Source organism: Oenanthe melanoleuca, chromosome 4, assembly GCF_029582105.1.
Source record: "Oenanthe melanoleuca isolate GR-GAL-2019-014 chromosome 4, OMel1.0, whole genome shotgun sequence".
Lineage (NCBI taxonomy): Eukaryota > Metazoa > Chordata > Aves > Passeriformes > Muscicapidae > Oenanthe > Oenanthe melanoleuca.
The window spans coordinates 14,831,891-14,857,232 of NC_079337.1; the positions used below are offsets into that span (position 1 = coordinate 14,831,891).

Consider the following 25,342-nt stretch of genomic DNA (forward strand, 5'->3'; position numbering starts at 1 on the left):
TCTGAGCAGTGCAGGAGTGTTGAGGCACTGCTGGTGGATTGGTGGCTGGCTCTAGGTTTGACTTAACCAGCCTTGTGAGACCTGATGGCAGTGCCTGACCTTGTGTTGTCTCTAACTCTGTTCTTGGCCCACTAACCCATCTGGAATAACACCACATAGCAGTGGAGCAGGTATTTGTACTCTGCTCCATGCACTGAGTGTTTCCAGACTCTCAGCTTTGGCACACAGCAGGCACTGGATTGGTTTTACCCCTTTTCCCAGAACTGGTGGGGCCCTTATGTGAAATGCAGTGTTGGCTCTGGAGCTGTGTGCTCCTTCCAAGTGGAGCAGGTCAGCTGCTCTCTGGCAAGGGAATGCTAGCCTGCCCTGGGATCCCTGGGATTTGGCACAATCTCTGGAGGAGGGTCTAATCTGTATATTACAGCAGAGAGGAGGATTTAATCTCCGAGTTAGAGCACGTAATTGGTTATGCAAACACTGGTGAAACCGCCCCTGTCAGGGCTGTGCACAAACACGGCTGCCATGGTGTGAGGTGAGGCCAAGGCTGTGGTGGCTACTGCAGGGGAACTTCCAGGCTCCATCTGACCCCATCCCTGCTGCAGCTGGGCTGGGATAATCCCTGGAGCAGGAGAGATGAGCAAAACCTGCTGGCACTGAAGTTACACCTTGAGAAGGACTGCAGGGAGAGGGTGAGTGCTGGTGCTGAAGAAATGCACCAGGGTTTGCATTCTTGGGGTACAAGGGGTGGTTTTCTGCTCTGCCTGCTTCCTCCAGAGGCTCTGCAGTTCCCTGGTGAGCCTTGGGAATTGTCTGCATCCCTCTGCAGCTTGGAAGTGAAAGGCAAACTGCTGTCCCCGGCTGGCAGCCAGAACACAGCTTTCTAGAAATAAGCCCAGCAGATGGGAAATGTGGCCTGACTGCAGGTACCACATTCAGCTGCTGGGGTGGGAGGCTCCTAGGAAAAAAACTATCTGAAAGGTCTCCTGTGGCCATGTGAGCCTGCGAATGCATGCAAGGCTGGAAGTGTGGGCTGACCTGTGGGCTCTGGTTAGATGATGTTTGGGGTATTTGCAGCTGGGAGGCCTCTCAGTTTGGAGGGAGACTGATGGTATATCAGCTCCCAGACAGTGGTCCCAAAGACATGGATTGTAATACCTCGGTATTTTTGCCCCAAGGCTGTTTTACAGCTCTACCCTTTAATTGGAAAGGGTGTTTGTGTACAGTGTGTTCACCATGTCCTGGGAATATATGGGAATCAAGGTGCAAATTCCCCAAAGATCTTATCTTAAAAGAAGAATGAAAAGCAAAACTGAAAGCAGAGCTCGGTAGGAAAAGAGGGCATGTACTAACATGCCCATGTGCCCACAGTAGCTCTGGCACAGCTGTGCCTAGCTTGGGAGCAGAAACCTCTGGCAAAAACCTCTACCCAGCAGCACCAGCCCCACTAAACAGGTGAGAGCAAGGGAAAAAAATTAGAACTCTTGAGGTGCCCCTGCATGGACAAAATTGCCCACTGAATGGTTTGGAGGCTTTTACTGTTTAAATCACCCCCTGCACATGGGGTGCATTGCTTTTAGAGAGTGCATCTCCTGCTGCCCCACTCCCCAAACAGTTAAATCCTGATGTAGGCTTTTTCTGAGAAAATGAGGAAAGAACTCTCCCCAGACAAGTGACTCCAGGAGTTGTGCTGCTGCCTCTCCCCTTCCTGCACCAACCATGGCCAAGCTGGGGTTAAAGCTAAAAGGGCAAGGAGCAAAGGTGTGGCCTCACTGCAGGTAAAGGCCCTGTCCCACACAAGCATTCTTAAAGATAAATCTGCTCCCCAAAGAAGCTGGTGAGCAGCAAAGCCTGCCTGCAGAACAATAAAAAAAAAATCCCCTCTTGCAGGACTTGGAAAATGTTTGGAGTAAAGGCTCTACTGAACAGCACAGATAAGAAATGTAGGTGAAATGGTGCTTACCACGTCTGCACAGCATGCCTAACCTTTGTGTTCACTGTGGCTGCTAAACTTTCCTGACTGACACGATTCCCTTAGCATTTATAGCATGATAATAGGAAATAATTACCCAATCTCATTATTCTTAAAAAAAAAAAAAAAAAAAAGATCCTTTTTTTTCGCAGCATTTTCTGTGCTTCATGTAGGACTGTCTTGCTGCCAGACCAGAATACACATCCCTTGGGGCCAGGGCACACCAGTCTGCAGCTCTCATCTGTATACACTGGCACTGCAAGGCTTTATCCCCAGAGTTCACAAGTCCTCTTTATCCCATGTATTTGCTATCACAGCAGTAATTTTTTTTTAACTTCTTTTTTTATGGAAAAAAATATAATTTTGTTTCCATTCCCTCCATTTCCTTTCCTAACATTCAAATGGTATTACTTTGCTGCAGTTGGATGGAATGGGTCTCATCAATTTGCTGCTCCATTTCCTCATCTAGGTGAATCTTTCTCAGTTGAGATCATGTGGGCAAACTGGGAAGAGCTTCATCTCATAGGGATGGGATCTGGGGATGTTTCTTAGGGTGAGAGAGTGCACCTTGCAGGTCACTGCCTCTCCAGCCACCCTGAGCACACCTTGTCACAGCCAAGCCACGGGTGGGCTTGCTTAGGTGGCAACTGTTTATCAGCAGGGCATTTGGAGATATGAAGTCTATCACAATATTTGAAAAGCTTGATAAAGGAACAGATGGCTTTGATAGGAGATGATCTGGCTAATGAAATGAGGGCTAACACTTCAACTGAGAAACAGTTTTAACTGGTTCTTAACAGTTTTCATTGTATTTAATACATGCCTCGGGGTGTGGAGCAGCTCCAATGGCTGCTGCTGAGTGATCCCCAGGCCCATTTTCCCCACTGCTCCTCTTTTTGGGTAAACAACCTTTCTTGCCTCACTCCACCTTTGGAGCAGAAAGGAGCAGGAGAGGAGAAAAAGGTGGCCAATACAGTTTCAGAAAGCAACTCAAAGCAATGCCCTTTTCCATTTTCCTCATCTTTGTGTACCTTTTCCTTCCAAAAAATAAAAACAGTCCAGGATAACCACAGCAGTCTTCAATGGTAATTTCACCCTGGGAAAGACAGCAACTAGAGGGGCATGAGGTTGCTTTGCTTTGCAGGGTGAGGGTTGTGGGAGAGTTGCTGCTCCTCCCATGCTGTCCCATGAAGAAGTCATTGTAGGAAATATCTTTGATGACCCACTTAACATCACCCCTTAATGGCTGATGCCTCCCTGCATCTCTCTTTCTTCCTGCACTGGGTGGGCTCCAACACATGCTTGCTGTCCTCAGGCTGTGCCCTTTTTTCAAGCTGTGATTTTTTAAATTTGTAATAGGTTTTTGGTGGGCCTGTCAGCATCATGCGTTTTCCAGCACTCAGAGGGACACCATCTGCTCAAAAAGGAGCTGTGAACAAAATGTCTCAGACACTCAGAGTTTACCAAAAATGAAATTGCCTTAAAATCCCATATGGTGCATTGTTTCCCTTCCAGCACTGGCTGACAGCAGAGGTGAAGTGACTAAGGCAGTTTCTGATTAGTTGCTGCATTTTCCTTTCTGGCCAAAATCTCTGGGGCTGAGCACTGCCACTTCTCACCTGTTTGACAGAGGGTTTTCTTCAGCCTCAGCTCCTGAAAGCCAGAGGGTACTGGGATTCAGACCTCCCCTCTATTACTTTTAACATGAGCTTCCTTGACTTTTGCTGTCACAAGAAGCCTTGCAGGGAGGGATGTGGTTAATGCTGATACCTCAAGCATATTTTTTCCCAGGCACCCGATTTTGGGGCCCCTCTTGGTGACATGGAGGCAATAGCAGCTCCTTGCCTGAGGAAAGCCATGGAAGTCTCGTGTGGCAGTGCCATGGGGCAGTGCACGCAGAGGAGAAACCTGACCAAGATCTCTGGATTTTGTGGGGTTGCAAAAAAAGCAAATGCTGCAAGGAAACATTTATTACTCCAGGATAACACAAGATTTGAAATACCAAAGCAGGAAGAATGTTATTTCAGCTCTAAAATTAGCCCCCTTGGCCTTTAAAACACTGAAGCATACGCAGTACATGCCTTTCTGTGGGAGCATCTGTCCTCTCCCTTGATGATGCAGCCACTTTGGTAAGGGCTCAGGGGACCTGCTGGTGCAGAGCTTGCTCTGAGGATCAGGGTTTTCAATCCCTGGGGATCAGACACATGAAATCTCTTGGGCCAAAGCTGCAGGGTGAAGGAGTGTTGCTTGCTAGAAGAGCAACCTACGAAATACTGAAAGACTGCTGATGTATAACTCAGCTCAGTTCTGGGGGCTGACATGGATTTAGGCATCTGTCTGTTTTGTGTTGGTTCATAAGTGATGGCACCAGGACAAAATTTTGAGTGCTACCTAATTTGGATTTTAGGAAAACAAACAAGACAGTCACTAAATAACATCAGTCATCCTGACACAGAGACATGGGAGGAAGAGGAAAAAGAAGTGACACTAATGAATGAATCCCATGAAGATCAGAGAGCGAAGTGAACCCTCCATCCCAGGAAACAATCCCACATGGTTATCACGGAGCTGCTTTGCTGGGAATGTTTCTTCCCAAAATTCCAAACACAGAGATACTTCACAGAGATCACAAAGCCCACCACCCAGTAGGAAAGGGAAAAGGGGGAAAGAGGCTCTTGCTGGGGTCTCTTGCTACTGAGTGGCTGCTTCCTTCAGCCTTTTTAAACATCCATCCACAGGGCAGCATTTTTCGGGAGGGCTGCAAAGATGCGGGTTTGTGCAGCGGTACCTCCGGGGGCTGGGGGCTGCGGGCTGGGGAGGTGCTCCTGGCCCTGGGAAGGGCAGGCAGGGGAGAAGGCAGAGCAGGGGAGAAGGCAGAGCAGGGACCCTTTGCCATGGCCCTGGGAAGGCAGGGCTGGGACCCTTTGGAATTGCCCCTGGGAAGGCAGGCAGACCCTCTGGAATTGCCCTGGGAAGGCAGAGCCGAGACCCTCTGGAATTGCCCTGGGAAGGCAGAGCAGAGACCATTTGGAATTGCCCTGGGAAGGCAGGCAGGCAGACCCTCTGGAATTGCCCTGGGAAGGCACAGCAGGGACCCTTTGGAATTGCCCTGGGAAGGCAGACAGATCCTTTGGAATTGCCCTGGGAAGGCACGGCAGGCGGAACCTTTGGAATTGCCCTGGGAAGGCGGGCAGGCAGACCCTCTGGAATTGCCCTGGGAAGGCAGACAGACCCTCTGGAATTGCCCTGGGAAGGCAGACAGATCCTTTGGAATTGCCCTGGTAAGGCAGACAGACCCTCTGGAATTGCCCTGGGAAGGCAGGCAGGCGGACCCTTTGGAATTGCCCTGGCAAGGCAGGCGGACCCTCTGGAATTGCCCTGGCAAGGCGGGCAGGCGGACCCTCTGGAATTGCCCTGGCAAGGCAGGCGGACCCTCTGGAATTGCCCTGGGAAGGCGGGCAGGCGGACCCTCTGGAATTGCCCTGGGAAGGCAGACAGACCCTCTGGAATTGCCCTGGGAAGGCGGGCAGGCAGACCCTCCGCCACGCCCGCCGCGGGCCCAGCCCTCAGGCACCCCACCCGGGCCGTGGTGCCGCCCGCGCCCCACACACGCCCCGAAGCTGCGGGGGGCGGTGGCCGAGCCCAGCACCCCAATCCCGGCCGCCGGAGCCCCGCACTCCTCCCGCGGAGCTCCGGGCCCGCCCGTCCGGGGCGGGGCTCGGCGGGGCGGGGGCTCGGACCAGCCCAGCCCAGCCCGGCCGCGCCGCCGCCGCCGCCGCAGCCGGAGCCGGGGCCGCCGCAGGTGCGCAGGTAGGAGCCGCTCCGGGTGCCGGGCCCCCTCCCGCCCGCTGTCGCCCCGCTGTCGCGACTCGAGAGCCCCCTGGGGCCGGGGGTGCGGCCTGCCCCGAGCCGGGACCCCGAGCGCCTGTGCCCGGGGCGGGACGGGCTGAGGGCGCCGTCGGAGCCGCCTCGCCCCGGGCATGAGGGACCCAGCTGAGGGACTGCTCGCCCAGGCCGTGGCTTCCCTCTGGGCATCCATCCCTCCGGCGCTGCGGGATGTGGTGGGGACAGCTCGGCGGGCTCATAGCTCTGTGAAAAGCTCGCCTGGGCTGAGGTTGTGGGGCGGGACAGGTCCTGCCCTCCCCAGGGGCTGTCAGGCTGTGTCCGGTTAAGTTCCCTGGAGGGGATTGAAGGTGTCAGAAAGGCCGTTCAGCTGTGCTGTGGTGCCGCCGGGAGGGAAGGGCGAGATCCTCTCTCTGAGTGACAGAAAAATGCTGGGTGCTGATGTCCAGGGTCGCTTGGGATCTCATCTTTTAGTTAGAGCATCGTGCCTGTGCCAGACCTTTGATTCAGAGCCCTTAAGCTAGAAAGGTTGCAGAAATTATGAGTTAGCCTTTCTGCCTTCTTTTTTCCATTTTATTTTTTTTCTTTTCCTGTTCAAGCAAAAGCGACCCTAAGGGTTGTCTGATGAACATTCACACAGTCCTCATGCCATGGCAATGTACACACGCCTGGTTAATTAGGAGTAGCAGTTCAACATGGAGGAGAGCAATGTGTGAATGGTGTATCCTGACACTGGCTGCCTGTTGTGTCTTCTGTGCTCAAACAAATGACAGTGCCCAAAAGAAGAGGACTTGATTCTTGCCCACTTTCTACCTTGGGCAATGGGGTGAGGACAGGGGACTCCTATTTGCCTGACAAATATCTTGCTCCTGATTTCACTGCTGAACTATTAAGAGTCAAATTGTTTTGTTGTGGCTATCCATGCCCATTCAGCATTTTCTGAACCTGGGTGCTGAAAGTGCAGTTGTTTCATTTCCCCTTTTAAGATTCTTTGTGCTGCAGTGTTTGCTTTTCAGATGCAGAGCAGGGATGTGTGCTTGTAAGAACATCAACGTTTCCAATTGGGTTTTCTTTTTTTCTTGGAAGAAATGTCATGTCCATGGTTTTGTCTCTCCCCCCAGCCATTTCCGGGCAGCCTGAGATTGCAAGATTGTGGTTTGGCTCGACAGAGAGACTTTAAGGTCCCAATCCTGCAGTCCAAGCTGAAGCAATGAGCTGTGATTGCAGCTTAAGTGGGAGCAAAGAGGCAAAGAAAGGTCTGTGAGAAAAGAGAGAGGATCCTAGGCAGTATATTGGGAAGGATACACTGGGATAGGAGGTGGTGGCAGGTGACGAGGCTGCTGCTGCTGCAGTAGAAGGCTTGGACCAGGACTCTGAATGCACAGTCCTCTGTGTCACTGATTTCCAGTGTGACATCTCAGAGAGCAAATCACTGGGTTTGTGGTCTAAAATGGGAATAATTGTGGGGTTTTGCTGTCTCAAGAAGATTTGCAAAAGTCTCTCCTCATCTTATGTCCCTGCAGATTGCAGAGGAGGTCAGCTGAGGCTCAGGGATGAGGGCAGGATGAGAGTAAAAAGGAAGGAAAACACATTGGGAGCAGGTGGAGAGACAAGGGCAGAGTGAATGAGAGGAGAGGAAAAGACTGATGAAGCTTCAAAAACTATGAAAGGAACTGTTAAAACAGCTATAGGTTACCTCACATGGGGTTTATTGCACATTTTTAATGCTGAGGTTGTTGCTGGATGGTCCTGCCTGCTGGGGAGAGGTCTGGGCTGCCTCTCCCATGAGTAGCAAAAGGAAGGGAGCAAAAGCCTGGAGGATGTGGGCTGATCTGCTGCAATGGTGGGGAGAGTGTCCAGCATCCTCCCTGCAATTTCCTGAGCTGGGGCAGGTCCAGGTACTTAGGGAGAGAACTTCAGCTCTTGCTGTATTATTTCTTGCTTCCAATGAGGAACCACTGGTATTAATAGTGGTGACTGCCTAAATCAGAAGAGCCAGTGGCCCTTCAGTTTTGGCACTACAGGACTGCAAGTGTGGGTTTTGGTTGGCCAAGACACTGAGGATGGCCACAGCTTGGCAGGAGAGCCTCCCCAGTGTGGTCTTGTCCTACTCTTGGAGGTGGTTTATTGTAGTCTCCTACAGGAAAGTCTGTCTCTGAAGATATTTCAATAGACTTAAAAAGTAATAATCTGTCTGTATTCAATGTAGAGGCTGCTCACAAAGGCTTGGCCACTGTTTAGCAGCTGGAAGCTGTTCCCTGCTCCCCTCTGTTGTGTTTGCTTGAAGGGGAATGCTGTATTGCACCTTCTTACTGTAGTTTACCCAAACACCCTACAAGCAGCAATTTATGGCTGTAGCAGCTTGAGACACTGGTAAACAAAGGAAATTGTTTCCTACAAATAAGGAATGCTGGCAATGAAGTGGTGAGCACCACAGAAATGCCTGTCTGTGATTGCTTACCTCATACTTTGCCTCTCGGGGCAAATGATTTGCACAAGTCTCAGCAGAGTCAAAAGACAATCCCTGTGCCAGAGAGGGTCACTTTAGTGGGATGACAAAAGCCAAGTCATGGATACTCCATTCCTTGTAGCTCACCCTCTGGCCCATCACCTAGTTGCTGCTCCTCTGGGGCTTTGGTGGTAAATAAATACATGAAGAAGAGGACTTCTTTCTGTGGAGGAGGAGGAAGTCCTCAGGCTGGAGAGGTTGGTGAGGGAAAACTATCCTGAGAAACAGTGTGCTCTGCCACAGTCCCCTAACAGTTCACAGGCCTTGGGTGTTTTCCCCATGACCAGTTGCATTTACCAAAGGAATTGCTGGGGACAGTGTACATCTCTCCAAAAGTGTAGCTGCAAAGTGCAGAAGAAAGGAGCTTATGCTTCCAGAGGGTGAATAGAAGAAGGGTGAAAGGGATAAGATATGAAAGACAGGATAAACAGGTGGGAGAAGCCCTGCTTAGACCCCATGAGAAGTTCTGTAGTTGAGTGTGTGTTTTCTGTTTGGTGGGGAAAAAATAATGACAGGGTAGAAAAGGCAGGGGAACCTGGAATTTTTCTAGCCTTGCAGGGTGTGTACTCTCTCATCCATAACTACAGGAGGAGACAATATGATCAGGAATAACGTTCTGCCAAGTCTGTTCCCCTGGGCTTAGTCTGTTTTTCCTTACCTTCAAAGCTATTTGTAAGTCAACACTTGAAGTTTCACGTCCCTGTTAAGTATTCTTTGCCACTCCCAACACTTCCATTGTTTTCCTGATAATGGGACAAACCTTTTGGGCAGACTTCCTTCCCCCCTTCCGATGTAATGTGTGTCTTGGCTTTGCTTGCTCGTGCAGGTTGGAAATGATTGAAGACATTTCCATTTGGAAATGTTCGATTTGGACATTTGTGATTTTTGGAACTGAGGAGCAAATAAAACACCTCTATCAGTTTATTAATACCCTCTCAAGACCTCTGTACATTCTGGGAGGAGAAAAACTCAATCTGCTTGTTGCTGCTTCGTTAGATTGAGGTGGTTGAGGTGCAGGACAGTCACTGGACAGCCTGTCTGCACAGTGCCTCTGACTTCCTGGGCTTTGCCATAACATCACCCTGCATTTCTGTATTGCTTGCAGAGCAAGGAGATGGTTTCAGAGCCTCTTTTCTCACAGCACAGCTGTCTCATTTTTTCATAAAGCCTTTTTTGCCCTCCTCATTTTCCAGCAGCTCTTTACTTTGGGGATTGGCTAGGACTTTGAGGTAAGTACCCTTCTCACAAGCATCCCAAATCAAAGGATTCTCAAGAGGAAGATATGCCCTTGTGGTCGTGGTGGTGTGAGACTGTGGGTTTGGTCTGTGTTGAGACTCTGCTAGAGATTTCCCTTGTGTCTCAGAAGTCTGGTGAAAGTGGCCCCAGTCCTGAGCATATCTGTGTTAAGGAAACTTTTCTGTCTGACCAGCCAGAAGCCACTGTCAGTCACACTCCCACCACCCCAGGCTGTTACTGCTGGGACTGAAGCCCTTTCACAGTGGGTGGTTCCATTCAGCTGATGTGTGCCTTCAGGGGGTCTCCCTGCACTGAGGAATCCCTGGCCTCTTATACCCTCAGTGTGTGTGCCTGTTCCAATTGTGATATTTAGTCTGGGGTCTTCTCTCTGTTTATTTGGGTTCCACAGAATCTCTGGGTGACCAGCCATCCTTGGTGGTGACCTGGCTGACCAGCCACAGGTCTCCATGCCCTTTGCTGGGCAAGGGATGGATGCCAGGTCATGCCCGTTGCATGTGGCTCCAGCCACCACCACAACCTGCAGCTCCCACTGTGGCTGCTCACCAAGATACTGCTTGTATTCCTCAACATCTGCACTTGGAGGGAGTAAGGCATCTGCCCTGGGAGGGCAGTCCAGCACACACTGGGAGGACTCCCTAGGAGCTGGTTGCCACCTGACTTGTGCATCCCCTGAGGTCAGGAGGAGCTGGGATGGCTGTATCTTGCAATGAGTGTTCCCTAGCAGAATGGGATCCCTGGGGCAAAGAAACACACAGCACGTGCAAAATGCAGTTCTTCTCAGCTCACCCTGGCTGCTCCTGGCTGCTCCTGGCTCTCCTGCCTGGTTTCACTGCCTGCTGCCCCAGCTCCTTGTGTCTGAGCTGGATGTTACCTTCTGCCTCCCCCAGCTCATCTCTCTGCCTCCTTTACCTGTGTGCAGGCTGAGGGCCAGGACTGCCCAAGCCCCGCTCATGATATGAGTGGGACCTCATGGAAGTCAGTGTGATCTGGCATAGCCTGCAGAGCAGCCCTTTAGTCCTGTGGTGGGAAATGACACTAATTTTTCTTTTCTAACACCCAGGAGCGTGGTCTGGAAGCGGGGTGTGCCTGGTTTGTGCAGCCCCAAATGCGAGACAGGCAGACTCAGCCCACAGGAGTTGAAAGTCAGCGTCTCTGGCTGTGACACAGCAGCTCAGCACTGCTTACTAAATGGCCTGTAAGTACTTACACCCATGTGTGACCGAGAGTGAAGGTTGTGGGGCAGCAAGAAGCAAAAAACCAAGAGCCCTTTTTGAAGTATAGTGGGGTGCACTGGCCTCAGGACCCAGCAGGGCTGCAGGAATATCTCTGGGTCAGATATTAAGGATATCAATGTGTCCTTTTCTACCTCTGTTTTTTGGTGATTAGAAGGTTTCATTCCTTTGTTGCACTTGGCCCATCTCTGTTAGGTTTATGTTAGCCAGAGGATTTCATTAGCACCATGAATGGGGTCACCCTGTGTGAAGTGAGACAAGAAACTTACTGATGTTGCCGTGGGTGAAAACATTGCCTCTCAACATTGTTGCAGGTTTACTGAAGCATCTCTCCTGCTTTCCCCATGCACAACCCAGAGATGTCTTTACCTTTTCCCATTCCTCTTGTATAAATGAAATGAAAATGGCATTTCTGCACATCCGTGAGATGGTAGGTGGATACCTGGAGCAAGCACAACATCCTACCCTGCTGACAGAGGGGATCACTTCTTTTCTTGTTAACCCACCATTTTATTATGTATTTACAAGCCCTCTGTCACATCTTATCTCTCTCATTGTGCACTCACACTGGAAACCTTGAGATAAACCTGAAAACGCCCTGTTTTGTTATGTTGGCATTTGTGACTTGTGGGTGGCAGGTTATATAATATGCTGGTTTGTATCTACTCAGTTACAGTGATTAGCTATCAAGTGACTGTGGTTATTTTTGTTTTGAAAAACACAGAGGGCTAGTGGGCTCCCCCAAAAGACAGAATGTGTTTGTCCCCCTTTGATTGTTGCTGACTGGCAGCAATTCTTTATGACTTGCTCTATGTTTTAAACAGTGTCCTCCTCTTCACAGTGCTCCTGGCTTTGTACCTGTTCTCTGAAATAACCCAGTGGCCTAGTGCTGTGAAATGCAGGAGGGTTGCTCTGGCTTACTATGCATTTCATTTTCTGCATGCTTTAGTCTGAAAAAAAGATATATGACTCTGTTAATGTGGTAATTTTGTCCTTCCTTACATTCATTTCATTCTGGTGAAAGCAGCTTCAGGAGGAGCCTGTAACTTTGCTTGGCAGATGAAATTAAGATGTCCATATTAAATGAACCTTGAGCAAGCAGCAGTATATGTTTGGTGAGCTGCCTGCTGTAATTGAAGTGTGTACATTAGAGGAACGGAAGCTTAATTGGTTGAGGGTGTATAGCAGGGCAATGGTAAAAAAAGCAGAGCAAGCAGCTGACAGTCTAAGCAGATTTAGGCATAAAAATGGAACTGGAGATGAGTAAGCTTGCATTGAGAGACATTCTCAAGACACACACTGGGGCAATGCTAATGTGAAACTTTTCAGTTCTTATTAGATGGGAGCAGGAGCACACCTCAACAGGGTGGTGTGAGTGTGTGTGTCAGGAGGGACTGGAAAACCACATGTGAGCTTTTGAGAAGGTGGGCTGGGTCAGCTGTGATACTGAAAATGTTTTTGTTAGTTTTGTGAATCCATTGCACTGTGAGGGCTTTCTGTTGCTGAAAGTCTTCCTGAAAGACAAATGGGCATGGGAAATTACCAACTGCCTCTTGGATGCAGTGGTTTATTTAGGAGAACATGGGCTGGCAGAGATGGTTATTGTTGCCAGCTGGAGTTGACTGCTCAGAGTTGGCATCACTGGACATGGCAGCAGTGCAGAACAGAGCTGTATAGAGATGAGGTTTGGCTTTATGTCATCCCTGTGGAGCAATTAACTGTCATTGAGTTTGTTTCTACATTTCCCATAAAGAATTTTGGTAATTTTTCCTATTACTCTTGGCATTTTACTTTGGCTAAACTGGTCTGGTGTTGCAGGAGAGGCTGATGTTTATGTTCCTTGTTCTCTTGTTCCTGTCTCCTTTTAGAGGTGCTGGTCATAGGGTGCACAGAGGTTTCCCAGCTTGAAGATACAAACACTGGGGTCATCCCAGAAGAGGACAAGACTAACCCAAAGGCAGCTGCAGAGAATGATGTGTGCTGAGACTAGTGCAAAGCTAGGCAGGTTTGGCACATATTCAGGGTTTCTCCTTTGGAAGAAATTTGGATTACGTGTAATTTTGTTCCTGGCACCTGAATTGCACAGCAGAGAATAAATGAGAAATGTGCAGGAGCTGAGCCGTGTTTTTAAACCATCCTCTGTCCACATGGGGATGCTGAAACATATCCAAGCATGTGTGGGCTGTGCCAATGGCCAGTATTAAAAGGTGCTGCTGTTTGAGGACATGGGGGAAAGGTACTCTTCTTTCCTGCTTTTGGTCTGTCAGACCAGGTGTCTTCCTTCCTTTTAACTGTCTGAAATTAGGGTCTCTGAACTATGGAGCTGGCTTCCCATCAGGATGCTGTGCTCTGCACAGGTCATTCATTTATGCAATGATTTCAGATGTAATTTTCTGTTAGTGACTGATGGAAGGGGACTCAGTGTGGCACAGTGAATATTAAACAGAGGGCTGTTTTCCAAGGAGGTGAGTTTGTAGCCATGTTGCTCTGACTCTGGGGGGGTTGGGCACTAGTCTTGGCCTTGCTCTGTTTTAGAGCTCAGCACAAAACAGTGGTTATCTAGACAGTATTTTCACGTTTCCCCACTTCATTCTGGTGTGGAGTCCATGTCCCTGTGTGCTGCCTTGCTGCTCTGCCTGGGGAAAAAGCCCTTGCCTTGGGCTTTTCTCTGTATGACAAGCAATGCTGAAATAGCTTGTGAAGGCTGCTGTTTCCATGCTGGGAGCTGGAGGAGCTGCAGCAGCCCATTAATGAGGACAGGTGTTATGGCTACTGTTTGCTTTTATTGTGTAAATGAAATTTCTGTACCTTTCCAAAGGTGAAGGGTAAATAATACGTGCCATCCCCTGACGTGAAAGAATTGTGTGACCTTGGCTCAGTCCAGCCACCCCCAGAGACAAGAGGAGAGTTGAGCACAGCACTAATTACCTTGCAGAGCAGGCAGGGGCTGGAACAGGAGGTGATATTGCCTGACATGAGAGGGAATTTGGCCCCAGTTATGTCTCCCTTGCGTGGGGCACTGGCACTTGGGCACTGCTGCCAGATGCTGTCAGGGACACGGTCCTGTGGCAGGTGGGACAGCTGCCACTTGGAAGTGTCCTTGAGATTGCTGTCATGGGTCTCTCAGTAGCACAGCACCATCCAACACCAGCTAAGGAATGCTGCTGCAGTGCTGCTGAGCAGCAAGAGAAAAAGGGAAGGGCTGCACTTCATGGAATAGCTGCAAGCACAACAGCGGGAGCTGTGAAGGTTACAGAGATGTGAAATGCTGCATTTCCTGTGCTGGAGGAGAGGAGTAGAAGTGAGATGGGAAATCTAGTCCCCTTGGTTGATAATTTCTTCTGATGTGTTCTCTGTGCTAGAGATCTGTATGCACACTGGAGCTGCCTGCCTTTTAAATCAGCATACTTAATACTTGCATCATTTCATGCTCTTTGTCTGCAGTTCTTTCTGCTCCCAAGTCAGAGAAGAGACCTTATCTGACTGCTTTTCTGTCTTTTAAGGTTTGGAATTCAGCCTTACCCCAGGCTGTCTGTACAAACAGCATCAAATCGTGGCCTCATGGCTTTGTGCAAGTGTGGTGTGACTCTGGGCACTGCCAGGGTGTTGTTTTGTAACCCTGCTAGGCCATTTGCAGGGAAAACAAGATAGCTGACCTGTAGAGGTGAGAGTGCCATGCCTTCTACATAGGGAGCCTCTCTCCAGCCCTTCAGCCTCTGTCCCAGTGAGGCAAGGCAGGAATTGGTGTCAGGGGCCCTGAGCAGTTCAGCCAGCATGTCCTTTGACACTTGGGGTGCCTTAGGGGAGCTGGGGGCTGCTGTGACATGGTGAGGGTGGTGCTGACTCTCTTCTGGGTCTTGACAGCAGGGAGCAGACCATGGCTCTGTGCTGCAGATGTAGGAAGGCCAGGGGAGTTGAGAGGAGGAGGATGACAATGCCAGGTCTTTCTTCTCTGGGGCAAAGGGAGGGGTCATGGCTTTAAGGACCTGGATGAGGTAGTTGAGGTGCAAATGCCAGCATGTTCAAGTGAGAGGCTGTCACCTCTAAGCTGTCCTGGTACCCCAGGGTGCCTCACTATGCCATGTAGGTGCTGGTGGCACCAGGAAATGCCTGCCCTGCAGCAGGAGCACAGGTGCTGCTGCCCTAGTGTAAGTAAAGCAGGTGCTGGAGCTGTGAGCCAGGTGTTGTTCCCCTCTCTTTGTGTCTCGTGGCTGTGCTGGTGCCGGGAGGAGCATATATGGAGGAGGACAGAGCGTGAGGAAATCCTTGATCCATTATCAAAGGACTCACATGGAGATGTAGGACTCTGTGTCAGCAGCACTGCAGTGTTTCTGAATTGCACATATTACAGGAACAGCCCTGGCATTCCAGATGCTCGTACAGCATGATCTTGCCTGGAGGACAAACGCTTCCTGGGGAGCTGGTGTCTGCAGCATCCCTATGCCCCATGCAGCATTTCACAGTGCCTGCATGTCAGCAGCTGTTGGCAGCGCCTCATCCCAGCTCCTGACAGCACGCTGGGAGCTGGCACTGGAGCTGGCTCTGCTCTAGGTGTGGCCAGAAACCGCTTTTAGCTGCTTGCTGTGGTCAGGATGGGAGCTGGTCATGTCTTTTGTAGAGATGATGACAGCATGGGCATCTCTCTCTCTCTCTCTCTCTCTCTCTCTCTCCATGCTGCAGGCTTTGCTGAGGCAGCGTGTGTGGAATTGGTAATGCTCCTGGGTAGGAGGCTGCCTTGCCTTGTGCCTGTGGGAAGCAGTAGGGAATCAGAGCTGCAGGTCTTGTGGTCACCTTTGCACGAGATCCTTAAGAGAAGTACTTTGAAAACCACTCAAATTGTGTAGGTGTGGTTGAAAAGTCTCCCGCTCCACAGCTCCAGTGCCTTGGTTGTTACCAGCTGTGAGCAGGATGCTGCTGTGTGCAGCAGCTTAACCCCTTGTGCCAGCAATGACAGCAGGAAAGGTTTGCAGTGGCCATGAGGAGCTTGGTACCTGCTGTGGGGATGCCCTTCTTGCTCTCAGAAGAGGGGGGCTAAGGAGGGTGGGTGCCTCAGCCCTCTGTTTTTACTTTGTTCTTTGTTTCCAGCAGGTATGGATGGGAAGAAATGCAGCGTGTGGATGTTTTTACCTCTTGTCTTTACCCTGTTTACATCAGCTGGATTATGGATAGTGTAAGTTATCTCCTGCTGGTTATTTGGGAGGCTGCTTCTCATCAAGGAGAGTATTTTGGGGATGCTCTGCCCTTGAGCTACTTTGGGGCTGGAAAGGCACATGATAGGGGCAGGGGCCAGTCTGTACCAGTTAATGGCTTGAAGTATCACGTTTTTATCCCTGAGTTTCTGTGCTCGTCAGACCAAGTTACTGACCTTGTTTTCTTCCTGGTATATGTTACTTTGAGCTGCCTGAAAAGAGACAGCCAAAAATGTAAAAAATTCCTTTAATTACATTTTCTTTGAATGACTCAGCAGAGCTCTTGGAGAAACACTTAGGCCCTGCTTTGGGGTAGAAATTTAAAATCTGCAGTATCCAGCACAACACTGAAAACCTGCCAGCAGCTTAATGCTGACACCTCACTTTCTCCCTAATGCTTCTTACCAAAATGCACACAAGACATGCACTTCCCTGAGCTGGGCTCTCTCCAAGCATGCAGGCAGATGACTGCAGCATGGATTTGGGAGTGATAAATGTGTGATCAGCAGCTGTGCTCAGTTATGTTATAGGATGTGGCTTTGGCCATGGTCTATGGATGCTGTTTTTCAGCAGCAGGGGCAGCTTAAGCCTTTTGTTTGACCTTTATTGCTTGTTGTTTTTCTTGTCCCATCTCCTCTCTATTAAAATAGCTTTTATGGATGGACTACTGTAGTAAACCTGATGAATCAAAATAACTCAAACTAAAAATGAAAACGTTCCCCTGGCTGGTTATTTTAAAGGCAGCTCAGTTCAGTGACCCTGTTTGTCCACTCAATCGTGCAAATCAGATGCAACACAAAGGAAGGCACATGGACTGAGAAATAAGCAAAACTGCCTGCTTGAGCAGAGAGGAACACAGGCTCCTCCAGCAGATCCTGCCAGTGGGCTTTGAAACACTTAATGGGTTGTTGGAGTGATATTTAGAATGGAAGCTAGAATGAGATTTCACAGTATTTTTTTTTCCTTTTTCTTGACAGGTACTTTATAGCAGTGGAAGACAACAAAATTCTCCCACTAAGTGTATCAGATAGGTAAGAGCTGTTTGTGGGCTTTATATTCAATCAGTTGTTTCTTTGAAATAATGAAACAATTGCAGCAAAATGGGAAAGAAAACCTTGAATCTTTATTCCTGTGCCTGTGTCTCTTAGGAAACCTGGTTCCAAAAGACCACCTTATATAAGGTAAATGAATAATTTTCTTCCAAGTACTGTTCTGGATAATGGTTGCTATTTATGTGTCTTTGCCATCCTAGAGTTACAATGATGCACTTTGTATTTTCAAGTATTGCAGGTGATGCACCTCCTGCAAGCTGTGTGTTTAGTCAAGTCATGAACATGGCAGCATTTCTAGGTAGGAACCACAGCTGGAGTTTCTTTCTTTGTTTGTTTTAAGAGTCACTGAAATGTAAGTAATATCTTGTACGTATTCTTTTTGAATGTGATGATGTGAAACCTTTTGAACTGTCATTTATTGCTGCTTCTTCCCATTGCAAAGAAAGAAATGTAACAGGGGAAATACAACCTCCAGACTGCAAGTGTGTCGTGGGAGGTGTGATGGTAGGTGACTGTCTCGGCCTTGGTGATCATGAAATGGTTGTGTTTAGAACTTTTGCTGTAATGAGAAAAAAGGAATTTAGGGAATCAAAGCAGAATTGATCCCCTAGATTTCAAGAAAGCAAACTTTAGGCTTTTCTGGGAGCTATATACGGAGCAGAATACCTCAGGAGTCTGCTTTTGAGGGCTTAGGGTCCATGAGTGCTGGTCAGTCTTTAAGAACCACCTTTTAGAAGCACAGGAACAGGCAATCCAGCTGTGTGGGATTGTGCTCAAAGAGTGGAGCAGAAGACCGGCTTGGCTTAAGAGGAAAAAGCCATTACATTGTCTCTGGAAGAGAGATTAGGCTTTCCAGGAAGATTGCAGAGCTGTGGTTTGTATATGCAGGGAGAAGATGGGAAAGGCCAAAGCTCAATTTGATTTAAAACTGGCCAGAGTTGTTTCAGACAACAAGAAGAGTGTTTTTAAGTATGTCAGTGGAAAAAGGAGGCCTAAAGAAAATGTTGGGCAAATACTTGTTAAAGCCTGTAACCTGACTAATAGGGATGAAGTAGAAGTGGAGGCATTCAGTGCTTTTTCTGCCTCAGTCTTTAATAAAATGCTTGGGCTGTCCAGTCCTCTGAATTGAAGGACTACAAGTGTGGGAGCAGTGACTGTCCATTTGTGGGTACTGGAATCGTCAGGGACCAGATGTATCAGCTGAATGCTCACAAGTATCTTGGTCCTGCATGGGATTCATCCCAGAATACTGAAGGAGGTAGTGGATATTGGGGCAGGACCCCTCTCTATCATCTACCCAGTGTCTTGGGATTCTGGGGAGGGCTCTGCTGACTGGAAGCCAGCCAGTGTTATTCCAATCTACAAGAAGGGCATGAGGAAACACCCAGAGATCTACAGACCTGTTGGTCTAACCTCAGTTCCTCGAAAAATTATGGACAAGATGATACGGACACATTTAAAGAATAATGCAGTCACTAGGCACAGTCAGCATGGGCTCACAAAGGGAAAGTCCTGTGTAACAAATTCAGTATCCTTCCATGATAAGGGCACATACCTGGTGGATGAAAGGAAGGTGTTTGATATAGCTTTGCTGGATTTTTCTTTATCAACAATCTGAATGAATGATGTGAAAGCACCATTAGCAAGTTCACTGCTGATCCCAAACTGAGAGGTGCTTTTGACTCCCCTGAGAAACCAGGTGCCTCCCAGAGGGATCTAGGTAGCTGGGACACTGGGCAGTAATTAAAGGGATGAAATTATACAAGTCTAAATGCTGTATCCTGCACCTGGGACAGGGTAACACTAGACTCAAGTATAAATGGGAAGAGGATGTGGAAAGGGAGGTGTAGATCTCTTCCTCCTCAGATCCAGTGATTGAACGTGGGTTCAAAGCTGCTCCAGGAGGAGTTTAAACTGAACATTAGGAAGCATTTCTTTATCAAGAGAGTGGTCAAACACTGAAATATGATTCCTAATGAGACGGTTGATGCCCCAAGCCTGTCCCTATTTAAGAAGCAGTGCCCTTAATAACATGCTTTAACTTTTGGTCAGTTCTGAATTGGTTAGGCAGCTGAATTTGATGATTGTTTTAAGCCCTTTCCAATAGAAAAAGTCTATTCTGTTCTAATCTCTCTGTGGATAAAGTCAATCTTTCTCTGCTGTATTTTTGTACTTCTGGGAGCTACTTTTGGCTTGTATCTCTGACCACCTTAGTTATGTCAAAGCTAAAGCAGAGGAAAACTACAGAAACATGCTAGAAATGTGGGAATTACTGAAGTTGAAAATACCATTGTTTTGCATGGAATGCTTTTAATCCCCTTTTGTCATTCCCATCAGGTTTTAGAAAAAAAATCACATAATTTCAGAAGTTTGTATTGCAGAAACAGAAATTAAGAAGTTCCTGTATGTGAGCTTGAGTAGTCATGGATGGCTGTCCCAAACAATTGCTTGGGGATGAAAAATAGAAATCATCTCTTTGGGTGGGAACAAAGTTCTCATTTTTAAGGATTTGGAGTGGATTGATTCACTAGAGCAATTGTGAGAGAGTAAATTCAGATATCTTTTGCAGTTTGGGTAAAAGTGGGTGTTTTTCACTTACACTGCCCTAATTTTCCTAAACCATGTATTCGATATTATACCAGGGGTTTTGTGGAAAATGCAGATCTAATTTGCTAAGGCAAACTACTTACAACAATATGAGCTGCATGCTATCAATTTGAGCATGAACATAAGAAGGTGTTTGACAGCAAGCAAATTTCCCTCTTCAACTAAATTGATTTTTAGTGGTCTGGCTTGAATTGCATCTGAAGACCAACTGATTGCCTGGCTTTCTCTGTTGTTGCATTCGCTAGGGAGGGCAAGAATACACAGTTTGAGTATCTTCTGGGGTTATGCCATGTCATATATATGATATATCATATTGATCATGTATCATATACCATAGTGCTTGGGGGAATTGTTAGCTTAGGGGAGTTTTTAGCTTGGAAGGAATGTTATTCCATGCCTCATGGAAAATTAGTGCAACATTTCGGTTTATGTTCGTGGCAACAGAACTTGTTCCAGAGGAGGAGAAGAGGCATTATGGGAAACCCTGCAGAAATATGTATGTGCCATTCATATGCTTTTTAATACAAGTGAGGTTTGACATCTCTCCTCCAGGAGAGCTCAGGACTCGTGAGTGGAGGTGCCACTAAGTGAATGCATGGTGTGCATGTGATAGACTCTGTGCTGGGAGCTCCACAGGCAAGCAGGAGGGTGTTCTTTCCCCCAAAAATTTGCAGACAAAGCATAATGAGGAAAGGAAGCTTGGAGCTTGCTGTAGCTGCATTACAGAGAAATGCTTCCTGTGCTTAGTCTTTTCCCTGATTAAGTGGGAGGGGGCCATGCAGAAGCAGGAAGCTTGCTGGCCTGCAGGTAGAAGGAGGAGGAGGGGGCAGTGTTTGCTGCAGCAGGTTTTCCTACTGACGCCCCTTGCCTTGTGTTTCCTTCCCAGCGCTTGTTGTGGCTGTCCTGCGCTTCATCCAGCTGAAGCCAAAGGTGCTCACCCCTTGGCTGAACATCAGCGGCTTGGTGGCACTGTGCTTGGCCTCTTTTGGGATGACCCTGCTCGGCAACTTTCAGGTACTGCTCTCTCTGTGATGGGAGTTCCTGCTTTTCCAGCAGTGAATGACCTGTGATGTGAGCCTGGGAGAAGCATGTGCCCCAGCCCTCCCTTACCTGCTCTTCCCCCTCTATCTGCCACTTGTGTGCTGAGATGAAGGACCACATCACCTTCCATGTGTCTCCAGCAGGATTTGCACCTGCTTGCTGACACCTGACCTGCTGAGAGCCACAGCAGGAGCCTCCTGAATCTCTTGAGCCCTGGGAGCTGGCACAGATGGGCCTGGGTAAGAGGGTTGAGCAGGAAGTTTGTGGACACATCTGTGCAAACAGATGCACAAATGCCCATACAAATTTAGCAGAAGGTTCAGTGTCCTTTTAAAACATATGTTGCTTTAAATCTACCTCCTGCTGATCCTCAGACCTGCCAGGAAAGGAACACAGCAGAGGGGTGCCAGGACTTCTCTGGATGTGATGAGTGTCTGGGTGTGTCTGAATGTGTCCCATTCTCCCTCTGTCCTGTAATGTTATAGGAACAAATATCTGCCACATCTGTAGGGTTAGGTGTCCCCTGCGATCACGTTTGTGTCTGTCAGGGCTGCAGTGAAAATCAAGGTGTTAGAGTCACTGGGGCTTGGGTTTGACTCTGAGGCTCTGCCTCTCACTGGGGCACAAGTAATGACCCCCAATAGTGGCAGGAACTGAGAAAGGTCAGTGCAGGCTGGCTGCTTCCCTGGCTTTGCATGGTGGGACCCAGTACAGAAATGGTACTTGTTTTGTGGAGGGTGAGGATCTCTCTGGATTGTACAGTTATTGAAGGAACTTGGTGTCCTTTACAGTTGATTGTTTTTTTTTTTCTTTTTGAATGAGGTGTGAGATAATTTGACTTTTATGGACTTGGTCTTCCTAACTCCCCACCACGAGCCCGAAACCCAGGGTCTTGTTTTTCACAAAGGCTTTCCAGCTAGGAATTATGAAGCCTTTGTAACAGCTTTGTCTACCTCTGAGAAGAGTATTTCTAGTACAGGACAGCACTAGGAAACAGTTTTGACCTCTCTTTCCTTTTTTCCCTTTTCAGAGCAAAAGATTGTAATTTAACAGTAGATGCTTTGAACCATGCCTGGCTGATTATTCTCTGATATCTGATATCTAACTATCCATTCCTTGTTAGTTACCTGTATCCTTTCTTAGATCTTTTGCCAAACATGAAAGCATGCTGTAATGAGACCTTAGGCTATGCCTCTCCCTGCCTGACTGCTGAGCTGAATGTGGCATTAAATCATATTTCCAGAAAATTATACATTGGGTGTTTTAGAGGGACATTATAGCTGTGAGTCCCCTGCAGTGCTGATTATCTTGGGAAAGGCAGCTCAATCCCATTTTTGCCTGAGTGATTATTTGGACCTACTCTTGAAAGAAATTCAGGGTAGAGAGGAGGGGAGATACCAGTGGAGGCACAGCAACTAGATTGTTGTCCTGTAGATTGTGTCTTATTTGATGGGTATTTGTTAAATCATCAAATAGGAATTAAGGCTGAAGGGAGGAGTTACAGACTGGTGGTTTCTTTTCTAGAAAAGCCTCAGAGGTAGAGGGAGAATGGAAATCGTTTGGCTTAAGTGCATACTGGACTTTTTGAATGGATTTGCAGCCTCAAGGGATCTTTTTGCAGAGCCTTGCTAGTTGAACCTGGCTGTCATTTTGCCTTGCAGTGTTGCACAGTCAGTGAGCCCTGTGAGACAGGCCAGCCCAAGGAACAGGGAAGCGCTGGCACTCCAGAGAAGTTGGGTTCATGTTGCCAGTGGTCGAGGATGGGCAGAAGAGGAAATTTCGTGGGGGAAACTTGCCAAACCAGGAGCATGTATTTGTGTCTTGGCTCAAGGGGGTGTCAAGGCCCTGCTCCCTGCAGCTGGCACTGAAGGTGCACAATTTGCATTCATTGCAGGGAGCTGTACAATACCCACAGTGGGTTGTGCTTGCCTGCCCTGGCCATCACTTTGAGCCAAGGAAGAATTTATTTCTGAGCTCTGCGTTTGTGAGTCTTATCATGGAGCTGTGGAGACAGTCCCCAAGCAGTTGTATTTTCCACTGTGCTCTTGGGCTTTGGGCAGAAGATCTGCTTGACTGTGAGAGCTGTCAACTCACCTTGGTTCTGTTACACCTTACACCTCTGCCAGAAGAAATGATACAGCAGCTCTGTCTCACACCCCAGTGGTCCCCACTCTCCCCTACCCCACCTCAGCAGCAATCCAGTTAGCTATCAGGTAATTCCTGTTGTGGCCAGGCAATCAGAGTTTTATTTGTTCCTAGCTTTCCAATGATGAGGAGATCCACAACGTGGGCACATCGCTGACCTTTGGCTTCGGGACGCTGGCGTGCTGGATCCAGTCTGCCCTTACCCTCAAGATCAACCTCAAGAACGAGGGGCGGAAAGCTGGCATTCCACGAGTGGCTCTCTCAGCCAGCATCACCCTCTGTGTGGTGCTCTGTATCCTTTTGTCTTGCTCCCCAGGAAGCCAGGTATTGGGTATGTTCTGCAGCAGCTCTGCTCACACCTGTCCTAGGATCTGAAAGCATTTTGGAATGGTGCTCGGTCTGTCTTCATGGTACAATCCTATTTCAGTGCTGTACTGTGTAGAGTGGTGCTTCCAGATTTCACAGAAAGGAACAATTTTGCAGGTGATCTAAACAAATATTTCACAGTGTGGGTTGAAAGGTGTTCCCATTGCCTGTGGTGGGTGCAGTGATCTGATCCAGTTCCCACTGGGAAGTTCCTGGCAGCTAGGGACCAGCAGCCAGGTCCCCACTTGCTGGCTCTGTCCCTGGCTAGCTGGATGTTCAGTCAGATCACTGACTTCTCTGCACCCGAGTCTTCCCCTCTGTTAACGTTTATTAACATTAATAATATGATCTGGGATCAGGAAGCCCTGGTCTGTGTAGGAGAGCTGCTGTGCTCTATGGGCATCATTGAATATCTGACATCCCTTTCATCTCTAGCATCACATTCACACTCTCCTCATGATGACTGGATGGGTTGGCTTACCTAGGTGACTTTGTTCAGATTTTTTTCCTTGCTGGCTTTCAAACAGGTTGATGTCTGTTCCCATTTGTGTTCCTTGACTTTCCTCTTCCAGATTTCATCCTTATGGCCCAGGGCATTCACATGCATGCTTCCAGAATCCAGTGGGGCCTAGTGATGTGCTTCCTGTGCTACTTTGGCACCTTTGCAGTGGAGTTCAGGCATTACAGATTTGAGATAATTTGTTCTGAGTACCAGGAAAACTTTCTGAGCTTTTCTGAAAGCTTATCAGAAGCCTCTGAGTACCAGACAGATCAGGTGTAGCCTGTCCTCTGGAAGTGGGGGAGGGGGGCAGGTCTCATGGGTGAAACATGACCTCATTTACACTTTCTTTATGAGTTTGTTTTCACGTGCAATCATGATGGTATTGCCAAAGGGCTCTGAGGGTGGCTGTCTCACCAAGAGCCAAACAAACAGAGGTGTCTGCTGGAAGAGGATTGGATCCATCTCAGTGAGGGAGTACAAGCTGCTTAGTTTGTGCCACCAGTGGCTCTTTCTGAGCAGCTCTGCCACACTCCTGTTGTTCAAAACATTCAGTAGCCTGTCCTTGTGATGCCCCACTGAGACTGGTCCTGCTCAGCCCACCCTGCAGAGAAGGAGGTGAAGGAAGCAAACTTTCAAACAGCAAGAGTCTTCAGGAGTCACTGGTTCCTGAGTCACCAGACTGCATCTTCCATGTGTTTCTCGGGTTGTTTTCTTTGCTGCCAGCCAGGGGAGCTTGGTAGGGTGAGCAAGAGCAGCTATTTCTTCAGAACCTGGAATCAGACACAGAAGACCCCAGTGGACTGGCTTTTATGGCAAGCAGGCAGGCTTTTCTTCCAGCCTGGAAAGCAGCTGACTGTCAATCTGGGTTTGGAAGGAATCATCAGGAAGTGAGAGTTGGCTGATGCTGCCTTGTATCCAGGCAGATCATCCCCAGGCCAGAGGGGGTGACACAGTGGGATGCTGTGCTTGGCTTCCTGGTGAGGACTAGTGAGAGTGAGGTGCTGAATTAAGATGAGAATGTCTGTGTGCTCTGAAGACAACCCAGAAAAGGCTGCTTTCTCCATGTGTAGTGCTTCCACCACACATTGTGTATAGTATTTCAGAAGTTTTTAAATTTTTTTTTTCTTTATGTTCACTGAGGGGGAAAACATTGTGTTAGAGACACCAGGCTTGTCTGCCACAAGAACAGTACCAGTGGTTCTGGGCACAGGGTGTGTTTTCGCTCCTTGTGCAAGCCAAACTTCAGATATGCTGGTTTGGGCTCTGGGCCCCTCAGAGTGGCTAGTTGTCCTGAGTGGAGCCAGCCACAGGTTTAAATGGGCTTCCAGGGTGCCAGGAGGGAGTTCTGCCCTGGAGGCTGAGTGATCTGCCTGAGGGCTGGAGGTACAAGAACAGCAAAACCAGAAGGGCTTCTCCTTCTCTAAAGGGAGGTTTTCAAACAAAAGGTCTGTTTTCAGAAAAGGACCTCAAAGCCTACTTGAAAACCAGATTTTAGAAGGCTGCTGTATTTGCTGGGCAGGGGAGTGATGGGAGTTGCTTCTCATGGACATGGCTCCTATTTTCCTCCACAAATCAGGCTCAGCTTAGGTTTACATCTTGTCTGAGCGGCAGGAAAACAAGCAGTAATTAA

General features: G+C 48.5%; 1 protein-coding gene across 5 annotated transcripts; it reads left to right on the top strand.

The window, feature by feature from the left end:
* The first annotated feature begins 486 nt into the window (after nucleotides 1-486).
* TMEM150C (transmembrane protein 150C) lies at nucleotides 487-24,058 on the top strand. Of its 5 annotated transcripts, none has more exons than XM_056490969.1 (9): nucleotides 487-689; nucleotides 10,639-10,773; nucleotides 15,899-15,980; nucleotides 16,977-17,030; nucleotides 17,148-17,180; nucleotides 17,282-17,349; nucleotides 20,545-20,672; nucleotides 22,959-23,136; nucleotides 23,783-24,058. In XM_056490969.1, exons 2-9 carry the CDS (start codon nucleotides 10,767-10,769, stop codon nucleotides 23,989-23,991), a joined length of 759 nt encoding a protein of 252 aa, XP_056346944.1. In that variant the 5' UTR covers nucleotides 487-689; nucleotides 10,639-10,766; the 3' UTR covers nucleotides 23,992-24,058. The 5 variants fall into 5 exon arrangements, with proteins under 5 accessions (XP_056346944.1, XP_056346942.1, XP_056346945.1 ...); XM_056490967.1 differs by having other exon boundaries at nucleotides 508-689; nucleotides 15,896-15,980; XM_056490968.1 differs by lacking the exon at nucleotides 487-689 and adding an exon at nucleotides 5,686-5,779 and having other exon boundaries at nucleotides 15,896-15,980.
* Nucleotides 24,059-25,342: the final 1,284 nt, after the last annotated feature.

What these genes read in the sequence shown, in the direction of transcription:
- TMEM150C (XM_056490967.1), top strand. An exon ending in AAAAGACCACCTTATATAAG is followed by an intron (nt 17,181 to 17,281) that starts GTAAATGAATAA and finishes TGTATTTTCAAG; the next exon opens with TATTGCAGGTGATGCACCTC. An exon ending in CCCTGCTCGGCAACTTTCAG is followed by an intron (nt 20,673 to 22,958) that starts GTACTGCTCTCT and finishes ATTTGTTCCTAG; the next exon opens with CTTTCCAATGATGAGGAGAT.